The sequence below is a fragment of the Aplysia californica genome, unplaced genomic scaffold (genome assembly GCF_000002075.1).
Source record: "Aplysia californica isolate F4 #8 unplaced genomic scaffold, AplCal3.0 scaffold00277, whole genome shotgun sequence".
Classification (NCBI taxonomy): Eukaryota; Metazoa; Mollusca; class Gastropoda; order Aplysiida; family Aplysiidae; genus Aplysia; species Aplysia californica.
The window spans coordinates 49465-71712 of NW_004797547.1; the positions used below are offsets into that span (position 1 = coordinate 49465).

General features: G+C 40.4%; 1 protein-coding gene across 2 annotated transcripts in view; it reads right to left on the reverse strand.

Annotated features, from left to right (window-relative positions):
- Nucleotides 1-1211: 1211 nt before the first annotated feature.
- The window catches only part of LOC101846822 (H/ACA ribonucleoprotein complex non-core subunit NAF1), a 45693-nt gene continuing 24656 nt past the window's right edge, over nucleotides 1212-22248 (reverse strand). For both annotated transcript variants that reach the window (XM_005101270.3, XM_005101271.3), the window contains exons 8-11: nucleotides 21549-21658; nucleotides 17416-17444; nucleotides 14655-14759; nucleotides 1212-4390 (exon numbers count right to left, since the gene is read on the reverse strand). In XM_005101270.3, the coding sequence (XP_005101327.1) occupies nucleotides 3942-4390; nucleotides 14655-14759; nucleotides 17416-17444; nucleotides 21549-21658 (693 nt within the window). In that variant the 3' untranslated portion in view covers nucleotides 1212-3941. The remainder of the gene's footprint in view (nucleotides 4391-14654; nucleotides 14760-17415; nucleotides 17445-21548; nucleotides 21659-22248) is intronic.

A 22248-nucleotide genomic window follows, 5' to 3' on the forward strand; every position in this document is an offset into this window, starting at 1 on the left:
GGGAGGGGCCCGAAGGTGATAGCTGTCCCAGAGCCCGACCTGGCTCTCGACAGCCCTGGTAGTAGTAGTAGTGGTAGCACTGCCCGGGTGGGGGCAGTACCATGAGGCATGCCATTTTCAATTATTATTATGATCCTATCATGAGTCTCAATAAGATCTACACTTAGACCTACATGTATCCAGTTGGTCCTCCCTTTTAGCTGTCCAAAATTTATAGCAATTTCCATTTCTGACCGAGTTTCCCTGCCTTTGTCGTTTCGCACCATTGCACTAAGTTGTTACCAAACCAATTAAAATTCGGTCTGTCTCGCAAATTCGCGAGTAGAGACACTCAGACAACTCCTGCTGCAATGATCGGGGATGAGTATCCGATGAGTTCACAGTTCGATGCGATCCTGCCTGGAGTAAGGCGAATTAACTTTAGGTGGAGAGCTCAGATGCGAGTGCGATATTTGAGCAAAACAAACGTGTCGGTCAGTTCATACCTTGGTGTGATCTTGCCTGGTGCAAATTAATCATTGTACCGTTTCTTCATCGAGATTTACAACGCTTGTGTGGTGATAAGATTCACGAGAGTGGCTGATTTTTTACGCGACGTGCAGTCAATGATCTCAACTTTTCTCTCTTGATTGATCGGCTGTGCCAGCCCAGGTTTTTGTTCCGTAATTAATTATGATGTGAAATGCGGGATCTTAACCGAATGTAGACCCTCAGGTAGAATGGGAGCGGGATCATAGGGGGGACTTTTGTATAGTAAAAATTATATTTTCTTAAAACGGCGGGATCTTAAACCGGGAACGTAAGCGGCGGAGACAATTGTAGGCTACTAACTAGCTCTTTTTATTCGCTCTCCTCTGGAAACAGTTTATTCTGTCCAACCCTATATTTTAATCAAGGCCTACAAAATATACATTGAGTACAATCTTTATCAATTAATTGAGAAAGCAACACCATTCCCAGCGATGTTTAGTGTCCATTTAAATTGTATATCTTTTTAAAAGAACCTTGATAGTGCTGTTTTGCTCCTGCAGCTTCTTGAGTCTTCATCTTTCTCCTTTAATTGCCAGAGGAACCGGAGAACATATTTCCATTTTCACATCTACAGATATCCCCCAGCAACATTACTACATAGTATAGAGAGGCACCTGAAGGCAAAGGTTTTGACATCAGAACATAAACAAACAAACAAACAAAAAGGAACAAATGATAGATAAAAGGTTATTGCATAAATTTTTTATTTACATTTCAATACATCAGTTGTCCTTTCATAGCTTTCTACTTCCTTCATTACTGTACATGATGAAACAATACAACTGATGACCCAAACGCTAGAAATATAAAAATAATAGGCCAACATGTAGTTTTGCAAAGCAAGATAAATCAAAGCAACTTTCTAAACATGTACTAGGGGTAGAAACCTTTCATTTTCATATAACTTTCATTCTCTTCCTTCTGGCTTTCCAATTTCCAGTATTCGAGTCACAAGGCTACACCCATAAACCGATACTGAAAGCTCTCTTAAACAAATGTAAAAATATTCATCTTCTTTTCCATGTGTTGTCATGTGTAATAAAAAAGCTACTTTTTGTTACAACTGTCCTCCCACTTCAGCCTCTGGTTAACAAATACATACCCCCCCCCCCCCCCACACACACAAAGAAAAAAAATGGTGAAATAATATAGGTTTAACATGTAGCCTACTAGGGTTAGAAACCTTTCATTTTCATATAACTTTCTCATTCTCTTCCTTCTAGCTCTCCAGTATTCGAGTCACAAGGCTACACCCATAAACCGATACTGAAAGCTCTCTTAAACAAATGTAAAAATATTCATCTTCTTTTCCATGTGTTGTGTAATAAAAAAGCTACTTTTTGTCCCCCCACAAAGAAAAAAAATGATGAAATAATATAGGTTTAACACCCTCTATCAGAACTATTAGGTTATCTAAGAGGCAGGACCTCTGGATTTAATGTCCATCTCTGAAAGGACCGAAAGTAAAGTGCCTTTCCCAAGGACACAACAATGGAGGACCAAGCTGAGGCTCAAACCACCTGAACTTGCAATCTCATGATATGGGCTGTTATAAAATCACAATGTATGCTCGTACTAGTAAAATTTGTTCTAATCTAAAATCAATTCTTTAGACCCTTCCTTCCCCTCTTTTGAAGGAAGGAATTCTATGGCCTCACTCCTGGAAGAATGATGATCAACATCTAAACTACTGTAACCACTGAAAGGGAAATAAAACATTTCTTCAAAGAGTGACAGCAGAAGACAACCGACAAATCACATGAGTACAGTGGAACTCGAATGCACTGAACTATGACTTAAGGAAAATTTTTACTTAATTAATGAAAGGAGGATTCCCAAATTTTAAAAAATTCATTTAATTTAAAATACCACTTATTCATTCAACACTTAAGACTTAAGCAAACTTGGACTCAACAAAGTTGCTTGCAGAACAAACAGCCCATACTGATGCGACTTCCAGCATTTTTCTCCAGCAACTAACCTTGTTGACTCTCTTCCGTTGGTCAACCTGCACCGTCGATCATAACACACTTATGTATTACACACTGCAAACCATGACTGACATCAGAGACACAGGGCCACCTTATGCGACCAACCAGAAACATGTGCTGAGGACACGTGTGTAAAAACATGTCTGGCCATGTTCTGGGTTTGGGAGAAGTAGGATGGGCGGTCAGCTACATACCGGCACTATGTATTTGTAGTTGAGGTGGCTGTGTGTAGGTTTGGTTTAAACATGCGGGTGTGGATTGTAAGCAGAAGTGTTGTCATAAATTTTGTGTCCTGCTGCTACTGAACAGTAATGGGTGTAGATCTACGTTATGATCTGCAGGGATGTCAGAGGAACCAAACATCTGGAAGGTCAAATCAAAACTAGCCCAACAGTTGACAGTGCAGTGCATTACACGAAGTGCAGAAAACAATCCGTCTTATAATATAACTCAGACATGTATTTGATCGAAGTGTACTTTTACACAGCGCATATTTCTGCAGTCCACTGTATGCAGCAGATTTTCTGATAAAGATGGCAGTGCACCAAGCTGAAAGACAAGATAAAAGCATCCATGGACCAAGAAACATATAAACTCAAGCGACAACAAACATCATGCAGATGTTGAAGTTCTGGTGTGGTTCATACGAACACCCCCCCCCCAAGTGAATCTTGTGCTAGCGCTCACGTCAGTCACACTTTTCTTAAATAACAAACATTATGATTCAACAAATTTAAAGATTGAGCCCGACCACTTCTGTGTGTGTGTGTGTGTGTGTGTATGTGTGAGAGAGCGAGTGATTTCTTTGTTTATAATATGAATATGATATTAATATGAGCAAATATTTTATAATTTTTTTCAGTCAGGCCTATTGTTTTGAACTTGGATTTATGTAAAGCACCTTAGAGCTGTCAGTATCACGAGAGTGGGCGCAAAAGAAATGATCTTCATTATAATTATTATCATTATTGTTATTATTTACAAGTCAGTTTCACTGCACTGCTTTATTCAACACACATTCATCAAAGAAACAAGCTTTGGTCTCTTGTTAACTTGCCATGCACCATACAAAAACCCCACAGGAGCCGTACTGGAGTACATGAATGATTATCTCTCTTGTAGTTTAAGGTGGCAGTTGTGCTTTTGCATTACTTTCATAGAGACTTCCTCATTGAAGGAAAGAGAAAGAAGCCTCCAATAAAGCATATTTTCATCACTTTTGTAAACATCCATCCTTCAGGAAGCTTCAAATGTTGCATCATCTTTCAATAATTAAACAGTTTAAAAGTCAAAGGAGAAAAAAAAGACTTTTTGTAATATATTGCAGCAAATCCCCCCTCCCCCCCCAACCCCCGTTCAACAGTGCTATCTATCAGATTAAGGAAATGCAATAGAAAAGTTATCTGCAAATAAAAACATTTATTGGGAATGAGACGGAGTAGGAGGAGGAGGGGAACTGAACACAGACCTGAAACTTGGAGGAGGCACAGATGGATTGAATGGGAGTCTATTGTCAGCACCATTTATGTAACCCATGCCACTGATGTTTGGTGGCCCAGGCATGTGAGGAGGCGGAGGAAGAGGAGGAGGAAAAGGAGGAGGAAGAGAAGGGGGAGGAGGAGGACATTGTCCTGGTCCAGGAGATGGAAATGAGAAAGGCGGAGGTCCTCTGAACATTTGTCCTCTCATATCAGGAGGACAGTGCGGTGCCATTGGTGGCCCACCAAATCTGTTCATAAAATCGAATCCTTGAGACCTAAACTGCTGGTGCTCCCACTTTGGCCGCTCCCCAAATGCAGGTCTTGGAGGAAAGGGTGACGACGAAAACCTCTGTGGTGGTGGCATCTGTGGAGCTTTGAGCCGATGACCTGTGAACGGAGTAAGGGAACCTCATTTACTACAAATGTAGAATAAAGTGTAAGGTAATGAATTTGAGTTTTAAAAACAACCAACAGAATCACATTGAGAAACAAACATTGATGAGCAGAAGTCTAGGTTACAAGCTTGGAATATCAGTTTCAATGTCCGAAAGCCACAGTAAAAAAAGAGTAAAGTGTCACCGTGAAAGTGACTGGTTCTGAGCAAGGGAACAGGATGCCAGAGCTGGTTGTAACGGAGTACAAGTACTCAGGTACTTGTACTTACGTTACAATTTTCGGTACTTTTACTGTACTCCGGTACATTTTGAGAATCAGTACTTTTACTCTACTCCGATACTTTTTATAAAAGTACTTTTGAGTATTTTTAAAGTACATTTTGAGTACTTTTGAAGCTTAATGAAAGAATAAGTGCCGGCATTCCTGATCATAATTTACGGAACAAACATGCGGGCGGGCACATCCCATCAACCAAGAATTAAAAGTTGAGATTAAAGAACAGCCCGTCGTGTCAAAGATCGGCCACTCTCGTGAATGTGATCACAAGCGTTGTAAAACTCCATGAAACGGTACAATGATCCCCAGACGGGATCACACCGAGGTGTGAACTGACCGATGGGCGTTTCTTTTCCCCAAACATCGCACTCGCTTCTGAGCTCGCCACCTGAACTTTAATCACTCGCTGGGTGGGTAGGGCCGAGGCTACCGGTATCCTCGGGTAGGGCCTACAAGTTCACTCCAGTCAGGATCACATCAAACTGTGAACTCTTCCCTGACCATTGAAGTTGAAGGAAGTTTTTCTCTATTCCTGAATTTGCGAGACAGCCTGAATTTTAATTGGTGTGGTCACAGCGTAATGGTATCTAACGACAAAGGCGGGGGGACTCAATGAGAGATGGAAGGCTACAATTTTTGGACAGGTAAAGGGGAGGGGCAACTGGATAAATGTAGATTTAAAGATCTCGAGACGATATGCTAATGAGTGGACAGTATAATATTATGGCATGCCTCATGCCACCATGCTCGTGTGATTGGTCATCAAGGTTGACCACTCTTTACTCGCCATATGTGACATGTCATAAACCTACCCAGGGGTCACGTCAGTTCTTGGGTCACTGTAGATTCTTCCTTGGCTTCGTCGGCTAAGATCCCGTTTTTCCCTTGCTCCCGAGCACTGGGATCTTAGGCGGAGACTACTGTAGTAGAGAATTTTTGGCTACACTACACTTACTAGACTCTAGGGAATTACATGTAGGCCTATTTTGGTTTGCCGTGGGCGCCGTGGACTACACAGTGTGACCAAAATCTGTCTTACCACTATTATAATCAATTGAAACTGAAACTGAGTTCTCAATGTATATCAATCTAACATTTTTTTAGGCTATCTAAATTTCTTTTTTCCTTTTCTTGTGGTTTGTGCTTAAGGCGACCTTGATTCCTTGAGGATTTGTTAATGAAGAATTCAATGCACTTTTTTTGCTGGCCATTTTCATCAATTTTATATTTTCTTAAGAGCAACTTTGTCTCTACATTTTCCAATTTGGATACTTTTCCTACTTTCCGACCTCTAGGACTGACTTACATTTGATCATATTTTCTTGCTCAAACAAGTTCTATTCATAATATCACTTACTCACTATATGCGTCTGCTTGTTTGCTGTTTATTTTTTTCGATTTCACGAACCATTTCCACCTACGCTCAGTGCGAATATTCTCAAATGCTTTGTATACTGTTTACATTATTAGTAATAAATGGCCGAATTTGTCAAACATACTAGATATGTTATTCAATATGATGTTTTGCATTAGCACTGAAGTGCTTTAGCATATTAGCAGAAGGTACTCAAAATGTACTCATAAGTACTTTTTTTAAAAAGTACTTGTACTCAAGTTTATTTTACAGGAAAGTACTTTTACTGTACTTAATAAATATTTTAGATTATACTTAAATTTGTACTTAAGTACCTTTTTAAAAGTACTTTAACAGCTTTGCAGGATGCGGACTGTGTCCCAAACAATGCTATAAAGATGTGGTCAGGACCTAGGCAACAATTAAGAGAAGCATTGCCAGCAAACATCACTGACTAGTGTCATGCCAAAATTATCTGGCCATAATTTTGCCCTATAGAATCTTCATGTTGGCTCCACATCTCTACCCTTTAAAAGAATCAACCAGTCTATTTTAACTTAAAAGGGCTCAATTTCCACTGTGTTACAAGAAAGGTGTGCAACAGCATTCAGGTGAGTCAAAAACAGTTAAGTTTACTTAACGTACTTTCCATTAATGACAAAGATAAAATGAACAATGAGAATAGAATTGAGTGTGTGTATGTTGCTGGATCCAGACCAACACCTTTGAATTTAGTTTCAAAGTAAGAGTTACAAAGCTCGCAACTGCAAAAGGTTATATGAGCTCGTGGAACACTAGTTGGTAGCATTCACTACAATTCACAGCACGGCCTGGTTTAGATCAAAATTTTGATTAAAATATTAAGAATTTGTGGTAAAACCTTGGTTTTAAAATAACACTTTCAACAATTTTTTAAATAACGCTATCTATAATTTACTGTGAAGGCCAAAGGCCTTCATAAAATCGAGAATTCTGTTGGGATCAACGACGGAGAACAGATCTCGCATTGCATTTAAAATACTTCCTTCGGGTCTCTCGAAGGTCTGGACATTCTGTTAAAATATATGTCTAATGGTAAAACCTGTGACACAGAATGGTTTTTCATCTCACTGAAGGAGGTATTTATGTGTCAGGAAGGTGTGTCCGATACATAATCGAGTAAAAGTGACTTCGTCTCTTCTGGAGTGGCCTGAAGGTTTCTGGGGACCCAGTTTGGGCATTATGTTGTGAAGTTTATAATTTATTTGTGAGACAGCGTGGTGAAATCAGGTGCTTGTCAAAATAATGAAATTGAAGAAAAAGGCATTTTCCCAACAGTTTCTCAATTTCTATCGAAATTTTGTTTTTTGCTTAAATACCTTTTATGTTCAAATGAAAACACATTTCCATAAACTACTGAAAAACCTTGTTTAAAGTAAAGGAACAATACATGTAATTTTCAGTTTTCAAGGACTCTTAAGCTTTTGAAGTTACCAAACTTTGGGGGCCATTTTCTCATCAATATAACCACTGAAACTTGGCTACCCCACCTTCTTCAATCGCAAATATCTCGACGTCTATTCAACCTATATTGATATCTTTTTTCACTGAAAGCAAGGCAAATGAATAAGCGTTCAGAAGAGATCAATAACTCCACATGATAAAAAATTGACAAGTGCTTGATTCCACCACGTCACGACACATTGTTTCTTCCAACGTGTCTCCCACAGACTCCACCTTCCAACGTGTCTCCCACAGACTCCACCTTCTAACGTGTCACCCACAGACTCCACAGATTTTTTACTTTTTCTTTAAGGCATGATGCGGGGGAAGGCCATGGTCAAATGACGTCATTTTTTAGTCTCAGATCAAAATTGGGCTTTTAACGGATTCGAGTACTTTGAAATATCTACTTTCCCAAAATGAAGGTCTTACGTCTCTATCAATAGCAGAACATGTTCAAAAACACTCACAAAGATGACACCCCCTTTCCTCTAAGTGAAAAAACCCCCGCAATTTTTTGCCCTAAAAAACGTCCTTTTTATGAAATGGGCATAAAGCTCTCCACACGCTCAGAAATCAGTCATGTTATACATCATTTTGAAGACTGATCTCTAATTTCGCAAAATGGCGATTCAAAAGCAGTTCGGACTTGATCATTGATAAATAAGTTGCAAGTAATATGGCTGTTTCCATTATTATTTAGCTGAGAATGATATGTCGTCATGATATATGCAACTAGATTACTGCGCACGTGCATGTGCAGTTTAAATCATGTTTAACTAAGTTCAAATCCAAGTTAATCAACCTTTTGTGAATGAGCTCCCCTTACAGTGCATGAGCACTTGAACTTGCCAGAACTGGTCAAATACCGAAGATGTCGGCCAAAGCCCACTCTCATGGCGTCGAAATGAGGATCGTCCCCCCCCGTCATACGGCCCTTAACGAGAGCTCGGTAAGAGATTCCGAATTTCCGCATAAATCAGGAAATCCAATTCCTGAAAAAGTCAGAATTTTGCCCGACTGGCCGATCGTTGAGAATCTGTTGCACATAAAAAAAAAAAAAGTCTTGACAAGAGATATATGAGAAAAGTGTTACGTAAATTTTAAGCCCCTGTGCACTTGATTTCCCGGAATCGGAAGAGTTCAGGACTTTTTTTTTTGGAAGCCAGTTAGCACAACTGCTCGATACAGCCGATCTACGTTATCCTCTAGCCTTGACCAGTGCGACGGCGCAAAAAAACCCAACAACTACTCAGACAGAAAACACCATATTTTCGTTTTACGGTGACAAACATCTTGTGCGGGAAGCCACGTATTCCGATTCATTCTCGCCGCCGCCAGCCAACTCTTCAGTTTTCACCCTCGACAGTGCTGCGTAGGGTCGAAGAAACCAAGTGCAAGGAAGGCCTTTTCAATATTGGCAGTATACGAAAGTCTGATCCAGCGATCGTAACCCAACAGTAAACCCATCCCCACAAGCCATTGTCTCCACTCACTGACCTGCCAAAAACCGTCCCACACGACACGCCCTTGAAGTCTCCCACAAGTATCTGAATAGGGTTGTACCATGAATGCAGGAAAGTTACGGAAAACTTCCGTTCTAACTTATTCTAAGTACGTATTTTAGTATTCGTTTGTTAATACAAAAGACAGCGGTTTGAACAGAGTTCTTGAATATCATGCACGAAAAATCTTGAACTGTGTGGAGATAAACATTGTACGAAAATGACCGAACAAGTTCTGTATTGTCGTTGTAAACTTGGAGGGATCAATGGTGGAAGAAAAGGACTAGAAAAAAACCCCCAACCAGCTGGGGACTTAGACCAACCTTCCCTGAGCCTGAGAGACAACAGGGTCGACATTGATGAACAACCGAATGCTGAGAGTGAGACACCAGCGTGGATGGAAGGTAAGTGGAAGGATAATATGACATTGAATTCTTACCCTCCTCTCTCTCTCCCTCCCTTTCTCAATCTCTTACTCTCTCTCTCTCACACACACGCACACACACTCTCTCTCTCTTTCTTACTCTCTGCCTGTCTGTCTCTTTCTCTCTCTGTGAGTGTGTGTGTGTGTGTGTGTGTGTGTGTGTGTTTATGTGTGTGTGTGTGTGTGTGAGAGAGAGAGAGAGAGAGAGAGAGAGAGAGAGACCAGCGTGGATGGAAAGTAAGTGGAAGGATAATATGACATTGAATTCTTACCCTTCTCTCTCTCTCTCTCTCTTCCCCCCCCCCTCTCTCTCTCTCTCTCTCTCTCCCCCTCCCTTTCTCAATCTCTTACTGTCTCTCTCTCTCTCTCACACACACTCTCTCTCTCTCTCTCTCTCCTCTCTCTCTCTTTCTTACTCTCTGTCTGTCTGTCTCTTTCTCTCTCCCTCTCTCTCTCTCTGTGTGTGGGTGTGTGAGTTTGTGTTTGTGTGTGTGTGTGTGTGTGTGTGTGTGTGTGTGTGTGTGTGTGTTGGTGTGTGTGTGGGTTCGCGCGCGAGCGCACGCATGCGTGTGTGGGTGTTATGTCTTTGGCCCAGAGCCATATATTCATTCTTTCATTAAGCTATTTGCAAGCGTATTTTTTTTCATGTATGCATTTTTATACAGATAAAGAGATAAGGAAAGTTGATAGCACGTTTATCTTTTTTTATTTCTTGCAACTACGAGGCGAGGACTGAAAACGAAAGCTCTCAATATTATCGCCAGGTCTCCTTATCTGAGAAACTCATTATTGGTCAATGTTCCCCTTACTGTCTTATTTTGTTCTACACCAAAACTGTGCTTATGTTTATATTTATAGACAGACAGACAGTCAGTCAGACAGACAGACAAGAGATTTTAGATCAATCCTTACAGTCAATTCATTCTTTTGTTTCAGCCTCCTAACCACCTCCTTCAATGACATTTGCTGATGCTGATTTTAGCGTCTAATCAACGAGATGAGAGTGCTGTTTCGCACTACCCCAGTTTCAACAGTTATTGAGCTCAGAAAATGCTTTTTGAACACCTTTCCAAAATACTTTGATGCCCTAGCCTCAATTTCTCAGGATTACCACAGCCTACTGCAATGGCATCGACATTCTTGAGCACATCACACGACAGTTCGAACATTGATAGGCACTAGAGGTGTAGGTATAGGGAGGAGCATATCGTGAGAGTGATAGTGAAGAGGAAACTTTAGATGAGGATTAACTTGCTCCTCACCCCATGGCCAAAAATAAAGTTTCACCAATGAAGAAAGATACAGAAGTAGATAATGACGGACATGCGCTTTTTTATTTTGCCTTTGAGAATCCACCATCAAATAAAGTGCCAGCAAAATTTACAAGGAAGTGCAAAAGCTATGGAGGATGAAACAATATTAGCAAAACCAGCGCAACACTGAGGTTTAAGCAGGATGCGCTGCGACGGAGATGCCAAATCTCATCTGATGCGCAAATTTTTATGGCATTTATGACTTTGAAATTGTAAAAGATGACTATATAAATCGCTTTAGCAAAAGTATGTTCTTGTTCTTGTAAGAGTTTTACGGCACTTGCAACACAATAAGGTCATATAAGTGCCGAAGATTAGAGATGTTACAAGAGAGTAACAAACATTAAAAAGAAGGAGGGGAGATACGGATGATAGATTTTTTATAGGAAAGAAGGAGCAAACCACACCAGAGCACCCGCCAAACACCCACAAACGTATGTTCAACGCCCTTCAGAGCTTCCAAAACACCAACAACGAATACCTGAACAGAAAACCCACGAAGATTGAAAAACAAAGCAGTTACAAATAACTGACAAAACCTGGACGTAACAATTACTTGTGTTCCATAGTTTTAATTTTGCATTTGTTCATGAGCTGTTGGTTTCTTATCGAGCTCAAAAACCCTTTTGCACATGTACCGTGTAAGATTTTGAACACAATTATCTGTCAGTGAGGAACAGAGGCCACGAAACTGTCACGATTTCGGGTGGTCTGGGGTGGATTGAACAGAGCCACTGAGCCACCCTTGTGAGAATCACCGGATGCCTTGGTTTAGTGGACTACATCGCGCAAGTGCTGGAACGTCATGTCTTGCCCTTATTTTCGTCATGATGTCATTCAAGTAGTCATCCCCATGCTAAACAAGGCATTTTCTCACAGGACCAATGCCATTAGAGCATTATTAAAAAACCAAATCAAGTCAACATTCGAGTGGTTACCAGTAAACAGCCCCGATGTGAATCCTACCGGTATGTGAAGTCCCATGAAACAGTGGCTGGAGAAAAACGACTTTTCCCCCAGTTCAGACCGTTTGTTTGCAACTCTCTGTGACATTTAAAATGAAATGACAGATAAATATGTCCAAAATTTCATAGAATTGATGCCCAAAGGTTTGTGCACAACTCAAAGCCAATGGTTCCTAAGCAAATTAACAATAAACACAATTAGTGTTGAGTCCAAGTTTTGTGCGGTATTTGTGATCTCTTTGTTTTCCGTTATGTTTGAAACTATCGCGACGAAATATCGTAATAAAACATTGTTTATTGCAAAGACAAAATTCTCCATTCACTGGGCATGCAATACATCGCCTTTCGATCAGTATTGACACTCTTCAGTAAATGCGCAAAGACAATTTTACGTTTCTTTGATTTCGCACAATTTTGCCAAGCCTGATTTTTTAAGGTCAATTTTGAGTGACCACATCTCGGGCGTCTCTTAAAAAAATAGATTAAATATTAATGTGTCAGATGATGAAGAATTTATTTAGCTTTAAAATGGTATGCTGCATGAGAGGGTAATGCAAGGCTTTCACATGATGAGTGGGTGATTACATTTTCACATTTCTTTTGGACGCAACTTACAGTAAGTTTTGCGCGTCAAAACTTTAAGGCCTTTTTTCTCAAAATGGGCTCTTTCAAGGGGGGTGGGAACGCAAAAAATCAATCATTAGAAAAGTTCTTAAGATATCTTAATAATTTTTGGTATACTGATAGATGAAACATTATTCTAGTGTAATAAGTAGTGAAGTAAAAAAACCATCTTGAATAAATGATTTTATTATAAATTTAATCCGTTGTTATGATCTGAGATTCTCCTGGTTAAAGTATTTCCCTAGTTTGGACCTCGATTCTGAAAAGGTTTGTCCTCCTACATCAAAAATACCAAGTCCATCCACTAAAACAGCCACATAAGGCTGCACAACCACTTATTGTAGTATTTTAGAATCATTTATAACCTTAGGATAGATTTTTTAGAAATGTGTACATTTTCTATATGTGGCCTTGCAATATGGCAGCAGTTACCATAGCAACACAAAAGAATTTTCAAATTTTTTCTTCAAGGCCCAATTCTCCACTCTACTTATATTGATGCCATCACATTTGTAAGCTTAGTTTCTTCTTTTTAACGAATTTGAAAATTTCCCCCGCATCATGCCTTAAAGTCAGTCTGTAGGAATGTGTTTGTCGTTGATCCCAAAAGAAGGGACAAGGATTCCTTCGCCAGGAGATACACCTTCTCGTTTCCTAGGAAGCCCACATGGCTAGGTAGCCAAGCAAACACGATACTTTTCCCGGTTTCAGTAAAAGCGTGTATTTTTTACTGTAACCTTTGAAGATCTATCTCTTTTTTTTTTTTTCATCATACCGCAAGGTGTTGCTCTATCTAGTATCAACTGCTTACAATTTCCACTCTCTTTTTATGCAACAAAATGAGCCCAATATGTTTTACACAAGCACTGAAGCAAAATATGCCCATTGAGGAAAATTCTCTTCTGAAATTTACAGCTTTCACTGCTATAAAATACCTTTTCTTTTCCTTTGTAGTTCAACCTTCAATTCTATACAAATTTCCAGCCAGTCATTGTTATTTACCCTCAGTAGTTTACCTTTACGCTTTAGACACCATTTTATTGACCCTGTAAGTGCTTGTCACCAGTGCAATTTTTGACACACAAATAACCCAATATGGCATCTTCAAACCAAAAGTAATAAACATGAGACACAATTCCTTGCACATTTCGAGTTTCTTTATTCATTTCTTAGTAAAAAAATTCTCTACATGCAATTGTCTATCTTTAACAATTGTCCTTAAACATTTTAGTAATGCACCCTAAAATCTTGGGTTTTGACATTTTCAAGCCAGTCCTGAGGGGAAAAATACCATTCCTCCCGGCAGAGCTGTTTGGATTTAAATGTTGGGAGCTCGAGAAGGGTCATTTCGAGTTAGAGATTTCATAGGGTGTTGTGGTTGGTTAGACTCAGGTGCTCCCCACCCACCACCGAGCCCAACAAGGGGACACACAGCTCTGATGACCAGAGCTGTGCCAGGGCTAACTCGAAGTTATACTTTCCACGAGAGTATACAAGACCGTCCTGCCAAGATTGACTCAGGGACTGTAAGGGTTTCAGCTCCCAACAGATTGAGTGGCATGGGCCGTGCCACCCTCCCGTCTAAGAGGAAAACCTCCACCAAAGAGGTGTGTTGGTGAGGGACAGTCCACAGACTAATCTCACCTCAACTCCAGGTACCTGGTTTCCCTCTGCAGGGGTCGCACCTCACGGTCAACGAGGTGCCCACTCTGTGGGATGGATGACCTCTAGTTTTGCTGCACATGAGGTCAGCGATGGAAGAAGAGATAAGAAAAGAGAAGAAAAAGGAAGGAGAAGAGGAAGATACATAAAAGTAGATGTCGCAGACGGATCCCAGAGGGTTGGGGTCCATGAGTAACACTCCGTAATTGGAGGAGTTTCACCTCCTGCAGACATGGCAGTGGGTTTATTTATAGTCATCCAACCCACGGGGTTGAATTTGGGTGAAACATCAGACAAAAAACTAAATAGAGACCCAAGAAAACTAAAAAGACCCAAGGGTCAAATTGGTACTCAGACTCTCAAATCGAAAGTAGATCCTACAGCCTTTGCCACAAAACTTAACAAGAACATTGGTATCGTGTGTATCCTGCCATTTCAGTTTTTGTTTTTAGATCTTCAAACAAATAACAGCAAGTGACTGTGAAGTATGAATGCTCCTGTTACATATGGTTATTTCGGATTGAATTCAAAATGTTTTCATGGATTTTTATAACTTATTGTGAAAACAGTCGGAATTTCCTGATGCAGTATAAATTTTACCTCTGACATCTGAAGGGTAGAGCTATTTTGTGTGGACAAGCTTTACATACCTGAGGGTGGCCACTGAGATCCAGAAAAGTTGAACGGCCTCGACCTGTCTCCAAAGGGATTCTTGCGCAAATCTCCCTTTAGTAAGAATGGAGCTCCATTATTTGCTGTGAATTTCAAAACGTATACATATACAGATGAAGATAAAATTCCAAAGTAATGCTTAATTACTAAAGACAAGGTTAAATTACAATGTCTTTCGCCGACCTGTAATGGAATGTGATATCAATAAAACAACTCTCAACCCATATAAAACAGTTAAAACAGTGTATCACAAAAATTTTAAGCAAAAAAAAAATGTACACTTAGGCGTTCCCTTTTTGTAGTGTGACATAAACCTCATGATAAGCTTTTGTTGTAACTTAATTTTAAGTGATGCCACAACAATTTGTAACCCTGTGGCTTATATTCAAGCCTCTGTGTAAGATTTAACTTTTGGCCGTGAGGGTTTACTCACTGCTCAAAACAAACACGTCTAGACCTGCATGTGAGCCTCAACCAGTTTGTCTGAAAATTTTGCGCAACCCCCCCCCCCCCAAGAGCTTTGGTGGGTGTCATAAGGAAGGACTTCTGAGTAACGAGCGACCACCCCAACAAACACAATAAAGAAGAGACCTAACCCTACCCCTAGGCCTACCTCAAAAAAGAAACTGCAACCGGCCTCATGTAAAAAGGCCAGCACAAGTCCAAAATGAAAAAATATTTAACCTAAAAAAAAAACCACACACTCTAAAACAAACAAGGTCAGGAGCATAATATGGCCTACATCTACATTGCTATAATAGGGTTTGAGACAAAATAACACAATAGAATTGGAATAGGAATTTTCCATATAGATCTAGACCTAGATTCTAAAAAAATAAATAATTCACGCACCTGATGAAATGCTTTTTACCAACATTAATATTACAGCACAACCTATGATAGGATTTGACACAATAGAATTGGAATATGAATCCTCCATTGAGGTCTATAATGATCTATAAATCTAGATCTAGTAGAACAAGTGAGTCGGACTTGAATGAATCCACATGATCTGAACAATTGAATTAGTCAACAAACGAAATTCAAAGTGGCCGGTCGAGCACGAAACTGAAAGTAGATAATTTAGGTCGTCGTCCTTTTCCGCATTTCTACTCGGGTTCTGATAATTTATTATGTCGGAACCGCCGTCGGCAGTCGGCACGAAAACGAAAGTGCCGACAAAGCCGACGGGAGAAAAAGGGGGTGCTGGCAGTCGACCAGGCCTCGCACTACGCACATTGACTATAATACAGGTGGGCCTTGCCATAGCATCGGCCGGCTCGCGGGTCGGGTCGCGATTGTCGGATTTCAGACGATTGTCGGCAAACATGCAGGTCTACACGTCAGTAGCTGTTCAGAGAGAATTTAAGTAGTTGCAGAAATTTTACTACTTAAAACTTACAGTATCATTGGCAACTTAAGTCGCCATGCCGTAGTATGCACTCACTACCGTTGGCGAGTTGCCGATGCCCCCAGGCTCACTAAATATAATTAAAGAATGAACGAACATACCGCACTGAAGTAAATACCAAAGGAAGTCATTCTAAATGAAAGATGAATGGTTGATGAAACTCTATGAATCTTTAAAGCATGTTTCTTGGGCTGCCAAAGTTTTTTTTTTTAATAAAAAAAAATTCTACTACGGCTTCATCGTTCTAAACTGGTGCGGTACTTGAGAGTTTTTCAATATATGAGCCTTCGGTTCTGTAAGTGTTAACTCACTCACCGCCACTGCCGCATCTGTGTAGGTCAATAGGCGATGACCGCTCACCGTCGCTACCACACCCCCGTCGGTCGCGTATTTTCCTCTTTATTTCTACTATTTGCTGACACATATGTGGCAATGGCATAGCCCAATTACTAGAGTAACATCCCTCTGACCACTCAGAGCAGTTTCACTTAATTAGAAAGATTTCCCTTGAAGTTCTGCCTATTTTTGGAATGGGAGTTCCCTTTGTCCTATTTCTGGGTTTTGTTTTAAACGTCGGCGGCCAAAGTCAAACAAACGCTAACGCGATGCTCATACCGATATGAATTGAAAATGGCTCTTAATTTTAGAGATTCTGAATCTATATGATTCAATTAACTCTGATTCAGATGAAGAAGTGCAAAATAATGGTAGCGATGGTAGTCTGAGATGAAAAGAAAGCGGTAGATCACCTGTCAGCAGTGGGCTAGTACTAATACTAGTACAAGAGTCTAGTACGGCGACTAATGATTCAAGCATCTAGCCAAAGTCATCATAAACTTATCAATTTAGTTTTCTTTGTTTTGTTATATATTTTTGTGTGAATTTTAGGACAGAAACAGAAACACTCTCACAAAGACAGCAAAAAAATATTGTACTGGCTAGTTTGGCCCCCAAAATTTGTCCTTTTTTAAAAAAGCTATAAAACAAAATAACATAGAGTCAAAATTCTTTCTGTTCTGTAAAGCTCAACATCTCTTACTGAAACTGGCCAATTTTCATAATAAATCTAACATAAATGGGTACACAGTAACTGGATTTTGAAAAAGGTAAAAAAAAAGCTGGCAGGCAGCGGCTGGGTCTGAGCAAAGGCGCAGGCAGAGAGTGAGTTAATAGCCAATATACAAGGAAAAGGCTAACCCCCCCAACCCCCAATACAAGAGAACCCTCTCACCCCCCTCCCCCCGCCTAACAGCAACCTTCTAGACTATTGCCTGAAGATAACAAATCTACCAGTGCTGAAGAGATTGTGATCAGGTTGATGAACTTACCATTTGCTCTGTGCTCTGGCATCCTTCTCCTAAGGACAGAAACATCAACAAAGAGGATCAGAATGAAGCTATTACTGGCAACAATAATAATAGGCATGTTAGACTCAATGATGATCTGGAAAAATATACAAATGAAAACACAATTTTATAAATCCGAGTGTGAACATTATTACAACAAAAGAAAATTATTTCTGTAACTCAGTTCAAGTTTTTTTAAAAGGTTTTACAGCGCTCGCAACTGCATAAGGTCATATGAGCGCCAGAAGATTAGAGGTGTTACAATAGAGCACCAAACATAAAAAAGAAGAAGGGGAGATAAGGACAATAGATGTTCGATAGGAAACAAGGAGCAAACCACACCAGAGCACCCTCCAACCACCCACTAACTTAGTTTGGATCAGGAAAATAATTATATTACAGCAGTCTCCGCCTAAGATCCCACCGCTTACGATCCCAGTTCGCTTTAGATCCTGCTGTTTTAAGAAAACAGAATTTTTACTATACAAAAGTCATCCCAAAGATCCCGCTCTTATTCACTCTGAAGGTCTAGGTCTATATTCGGATAAGATCCCGCATTTCTGATAACTTGCAGAACAAAAACGCGGGCAGGCACAGCCGACAAACCAAGAGGGAAAAATTGAAATCAATGAACTGCCCATCCTGTCAAAGATCAGCCACTCACGCGAGTGTGATCACATAAGCATTGTAAAACTCGATGAAGCGACACGTTTGCCCCAGACGGTATCACACTGAGGTATGAACTGACCGACGCTTATGTTTTCCACAAACATCGTGCTCGCATCTGACCTCTCCACCTAAACTTACATCACTTTGCTCCAGGCAGGATCACATCGAACTATGAACTCTTCCCTGACCATGGCAACAGTTTTGTCTATTCCCGAATTTGCATGACAGACTGAATTTTATTTGGTGTGGTCAAAACATAATGGTGCGTAACGACAAAGGCGGGGGAACTCGGTCAGAGATGGAAAGCTGTAAATTTTTGACAGGTAAAGGGGAGGGGCAACTGGATAAGCGTAGATCTTGAGATTTATGATAGGATAAGTGAAAATTGCATGCCTCATGCCACTTTGCACTGTGATCGGTCATCAAGGTTAACCACTCTATTTGCTCACTGTATGTCATAAACCCACCCAGGGGGCACGTCAGTTCATTTTAGAGTGGAGGGAGATCTACTTTGAATGAACTTTGATTAGGCCTACCGGCCTGTCCCTTACTCATGCCGTACACACACGATGCGAACTCGCACAGGTTCACTGACCGGTCACGATGACGGGCCTGACAATCTAGAAATCGGAGGACGCTCGTTTTCTTTTTCTTCCTTTTCTTTTGTCATTATAGTGACATCAGTGAGAATATGGATTCAATTTGTATGGCGATACTGTGTTTTTTTATGCACAAACTGCATGTTACAAATTTTATTAACTGTAAATCTAACGTTAACAAACTATCATTGGACAATTCTGAGCGGTAACGAAAGCGAAAATAGATTTTGATTTTCCCGACAGAGTCTCAGTATTAGACCTACACTTCCGCCTGCCGCCATATCCGCTTATTCGCGTGAAACGTACTCTCGGACTGGGGAAAGCTGAACGTAATATCAGAAACGCGACCGGTAAAATATGAACTCAGTAGCCCTTTCAGGTTTGGTTTCGAGGACTTTGTGTATTTTCTCGGGTCTCAGCAATTTTTTTTTTCAGATTCCCGGGTAATAATTCTCGCAGTCCCCCTGCGTAGAATCATCATTTGGTACTGACCAATTATTCTCTAGACCAAGACAGATTTTAGAAAGTTTTGCTTCGATACCGATTTTCTGTCTAAATTCACAATTCTGTTTTCTTGATAAATGAATTAAATGCACAGATTTTCCAGCCGCAGCAAAAATCCAAAGATAGACAGAAAGAAAGAATGAATGAAAGGAAGGAGGAAGATTCTCTATCATGAGTAGACAGATTTTAGCCGATATGCACGTGAAAAACTATTGCCGACCGACCGGCACAGATAGACAATGGTCGAGTGTACGAAATGCGCAATCTGGCAGTTTTTAATACAACTTAGTGCCGAGAGTTGCCATAAATATCTGACAAGTTACGGAGGCAAGTGCTGATCTCTCTCTCTCTCTAACGCACGCAGTTGATAATAATATGATGATGCGGCGAGTATGGAACTTTCGGAATGTACTGATTTCCGCAAAAACCAAGAAGAAGGGAAGCGCTGCATAATTTTTTTGTTCTTTTTCTTCTTTCGGCACCCATCGCAAATCCGGTAGTTTTGACACCTTATCGGAAGGTAGTGTCTACGTTCTCTAACATTAGAGAACGTATACAAGTTGTCTACATTCTCTACTGTTAATTAACACCATCTATCATTGAATCGAGATGACACCCCCCCCCCCCTTTTCATAATAATATGTTGTAGGCCTACACTTTTCACCCAAGGAAAGTGCACTCTGATGCCCCCCCCTAAAACTTTGAATAAGTCACTGAAGATCAGGCCGTCTGTAATTAGTATTTAGAAGATAGCTTGCAGTTTACATGCGATTTCGTATTCCCACCTCAACGCCAAGTTAGGCCTATGTGATACAACGTGAGAGACCATAAAAGATACCAAATTCACATGTGTGGAAAAATATTGCCGATTTGGTGTGTGATGTGACATCACTGTCATGAAATCAAATCACGTGGGTCAAGGTCAAGTCAGTCATATCAACGCTAGGTCTACGATAGGCCTAGATCTAGTGCATGAAATAACCCAATTCAATGAGAGGACTGGTGGTCCTATTTGACATCGATCTAACGACACAACATAATGTAAACCAATTTGAAAAGAAAAAAAGAAAATTTGAAAAGTAGCCTAGCCTTATCCGAAAGTTCAAATAGGGTCCTACAGGCCTAATATTGTTATTTTTTTTTATTCGTTAGAGAATGTAGACAGCTTGTATACATTCTCTAACGTTAGAGAACGTAGACACTTCCCTTATCGGTATGGCGGTAGAACAGGCCCAAAATCGGTATCTACCGGAAAAATTGGTAGATTTAGGCAGCCCTGCACTCAGTGCTTCCATCAGCTGAAGCTGAAAAGTAAGGAAAATTCTGCAGGGGGTCTGACAGCGGCCCAGCAGGGTCCAGGGACAGCGTCCCGGTGGGGGTTCAGGGGGCGAACCTTAGAAATTGAAATTTAGTGCTTTTAGAGGGTTGAAAATGGCATTTTGGAGCTTGTTTGAAGATATTGCCTTCAGCCCATAACATTTATTTTTTCTCCAACATTTTGTCTTGTTTGATTTCTTTACCAACATATCTTTCCATAGCTGGCAATGTTTAAAAGCAGGTTCCCCTTTCATTGCTTCTTTCAATTAATTTGTTGTCGCACCATTGATAGCAGGCAAACCTGGGAATAATGAATAGTTGCGCAGCGTATACCCAATTTTTCTCTCTCAACTTTCATGTCTGAATGTCGCCTGTCACAACCTCGGAACACCACTTCGAATTATTCTTGATTTTACCTACGGCTGGATCGGGCCAATCGCCCGACTCGATCACCTGAAAACAGAGACGTTTGTTTTTTAGGCGACCGAGTCGGGCGATCAGCCGATCCCATCCGTAGTGGGCACGCCCGTATCAGCATATTATTTCTTTCAACTTTCATCGCGGCCCTTAAATTGCGTTCATGTGCCGTAGAATCTTCGCATTGATAATTTCTCTGGATCTAGACAAATTTGCGAAAAAAAGTTTCTTTCTGACAGTAATTTTCTGTCTAAGATCAACTTGGGGCGAGTCAACTACTAAATGCGGCATCGATATTTCGGGAAATAGAGCTCCGAGTTCCTTCTGACAAAAAGTTCAACGGGTGCTTCCCGCGATAAAGGAGAAGACAGAGTAAGTTTTTAGAAAAATCCGGCACAACAGCAGACTGGGACAAAAAAATCGGGATACACGCGATCGAAATTGGGAAAATCGGGAAGCTTGAGATTTGGGGGAAAAAATCGGGATATCCCGACTAAATTGGGATGAGTGGCAGGTCTGGTATATCTGATCCACAATGCACCTAGAATCATTGCTGGAGTTTACAAAAAGACATTAAAAAAAGAACCCCATCAAAAACAATGAACGCACCTTTTCAGCCTCCACAGGCCAGTGCTCTCATCCAACAGTCCTTTCTTGCCTCCTCTTCTTCCTTTTGCTTTTGCCCGCTTTTCTTCTTCATCATCAGAAAAATCTCGACGCTGTTTTAAAATAAAACGGAAACAAACAAAAAATTCATTTAAAATATATAAGTAGCTTATGAGGGCAATTTAAAATTGAATTGATATTTTTACAAAGTTCAATAAAAACAAGCAATCCTGTGGACGAAACAAAAGGTTAAAAGTTTGCAAGTTCTGCCTTTAATTTACCCATTCCCCCATTCAGGAAAAAATGTAGATCTATTTTACAGTGGTAAGTGTGTTATTGTGTCCCTTGCTCTTATAAGGGTACCATTTTGATGTGATTCAAGTCATCTGAATACAGATGAAACAAGAGAAAGAAGTTTAAGAACAATCATAATCATAACATCAACTGAACACGGTAACACTCCTAGTAAGCTTTCAAATATGCATTTGCAAAGTCTGGGTCTGATCCCAAGTTTCACCAAGCAGTACATCACATCCATGAGAAAGGTACTTCAGCCCTCTATGTTCTCCAGTTCAACAGGTAGAAGGTTAGTAGGCTCACATGGTAGTAACGGAAATTTGTAGAGGCAGAAATACAAGAACAGAACCATTTAAGCACCTACATGACTGAACACTTCAAGTCCTTTGTGAGACTGAAATAGTAA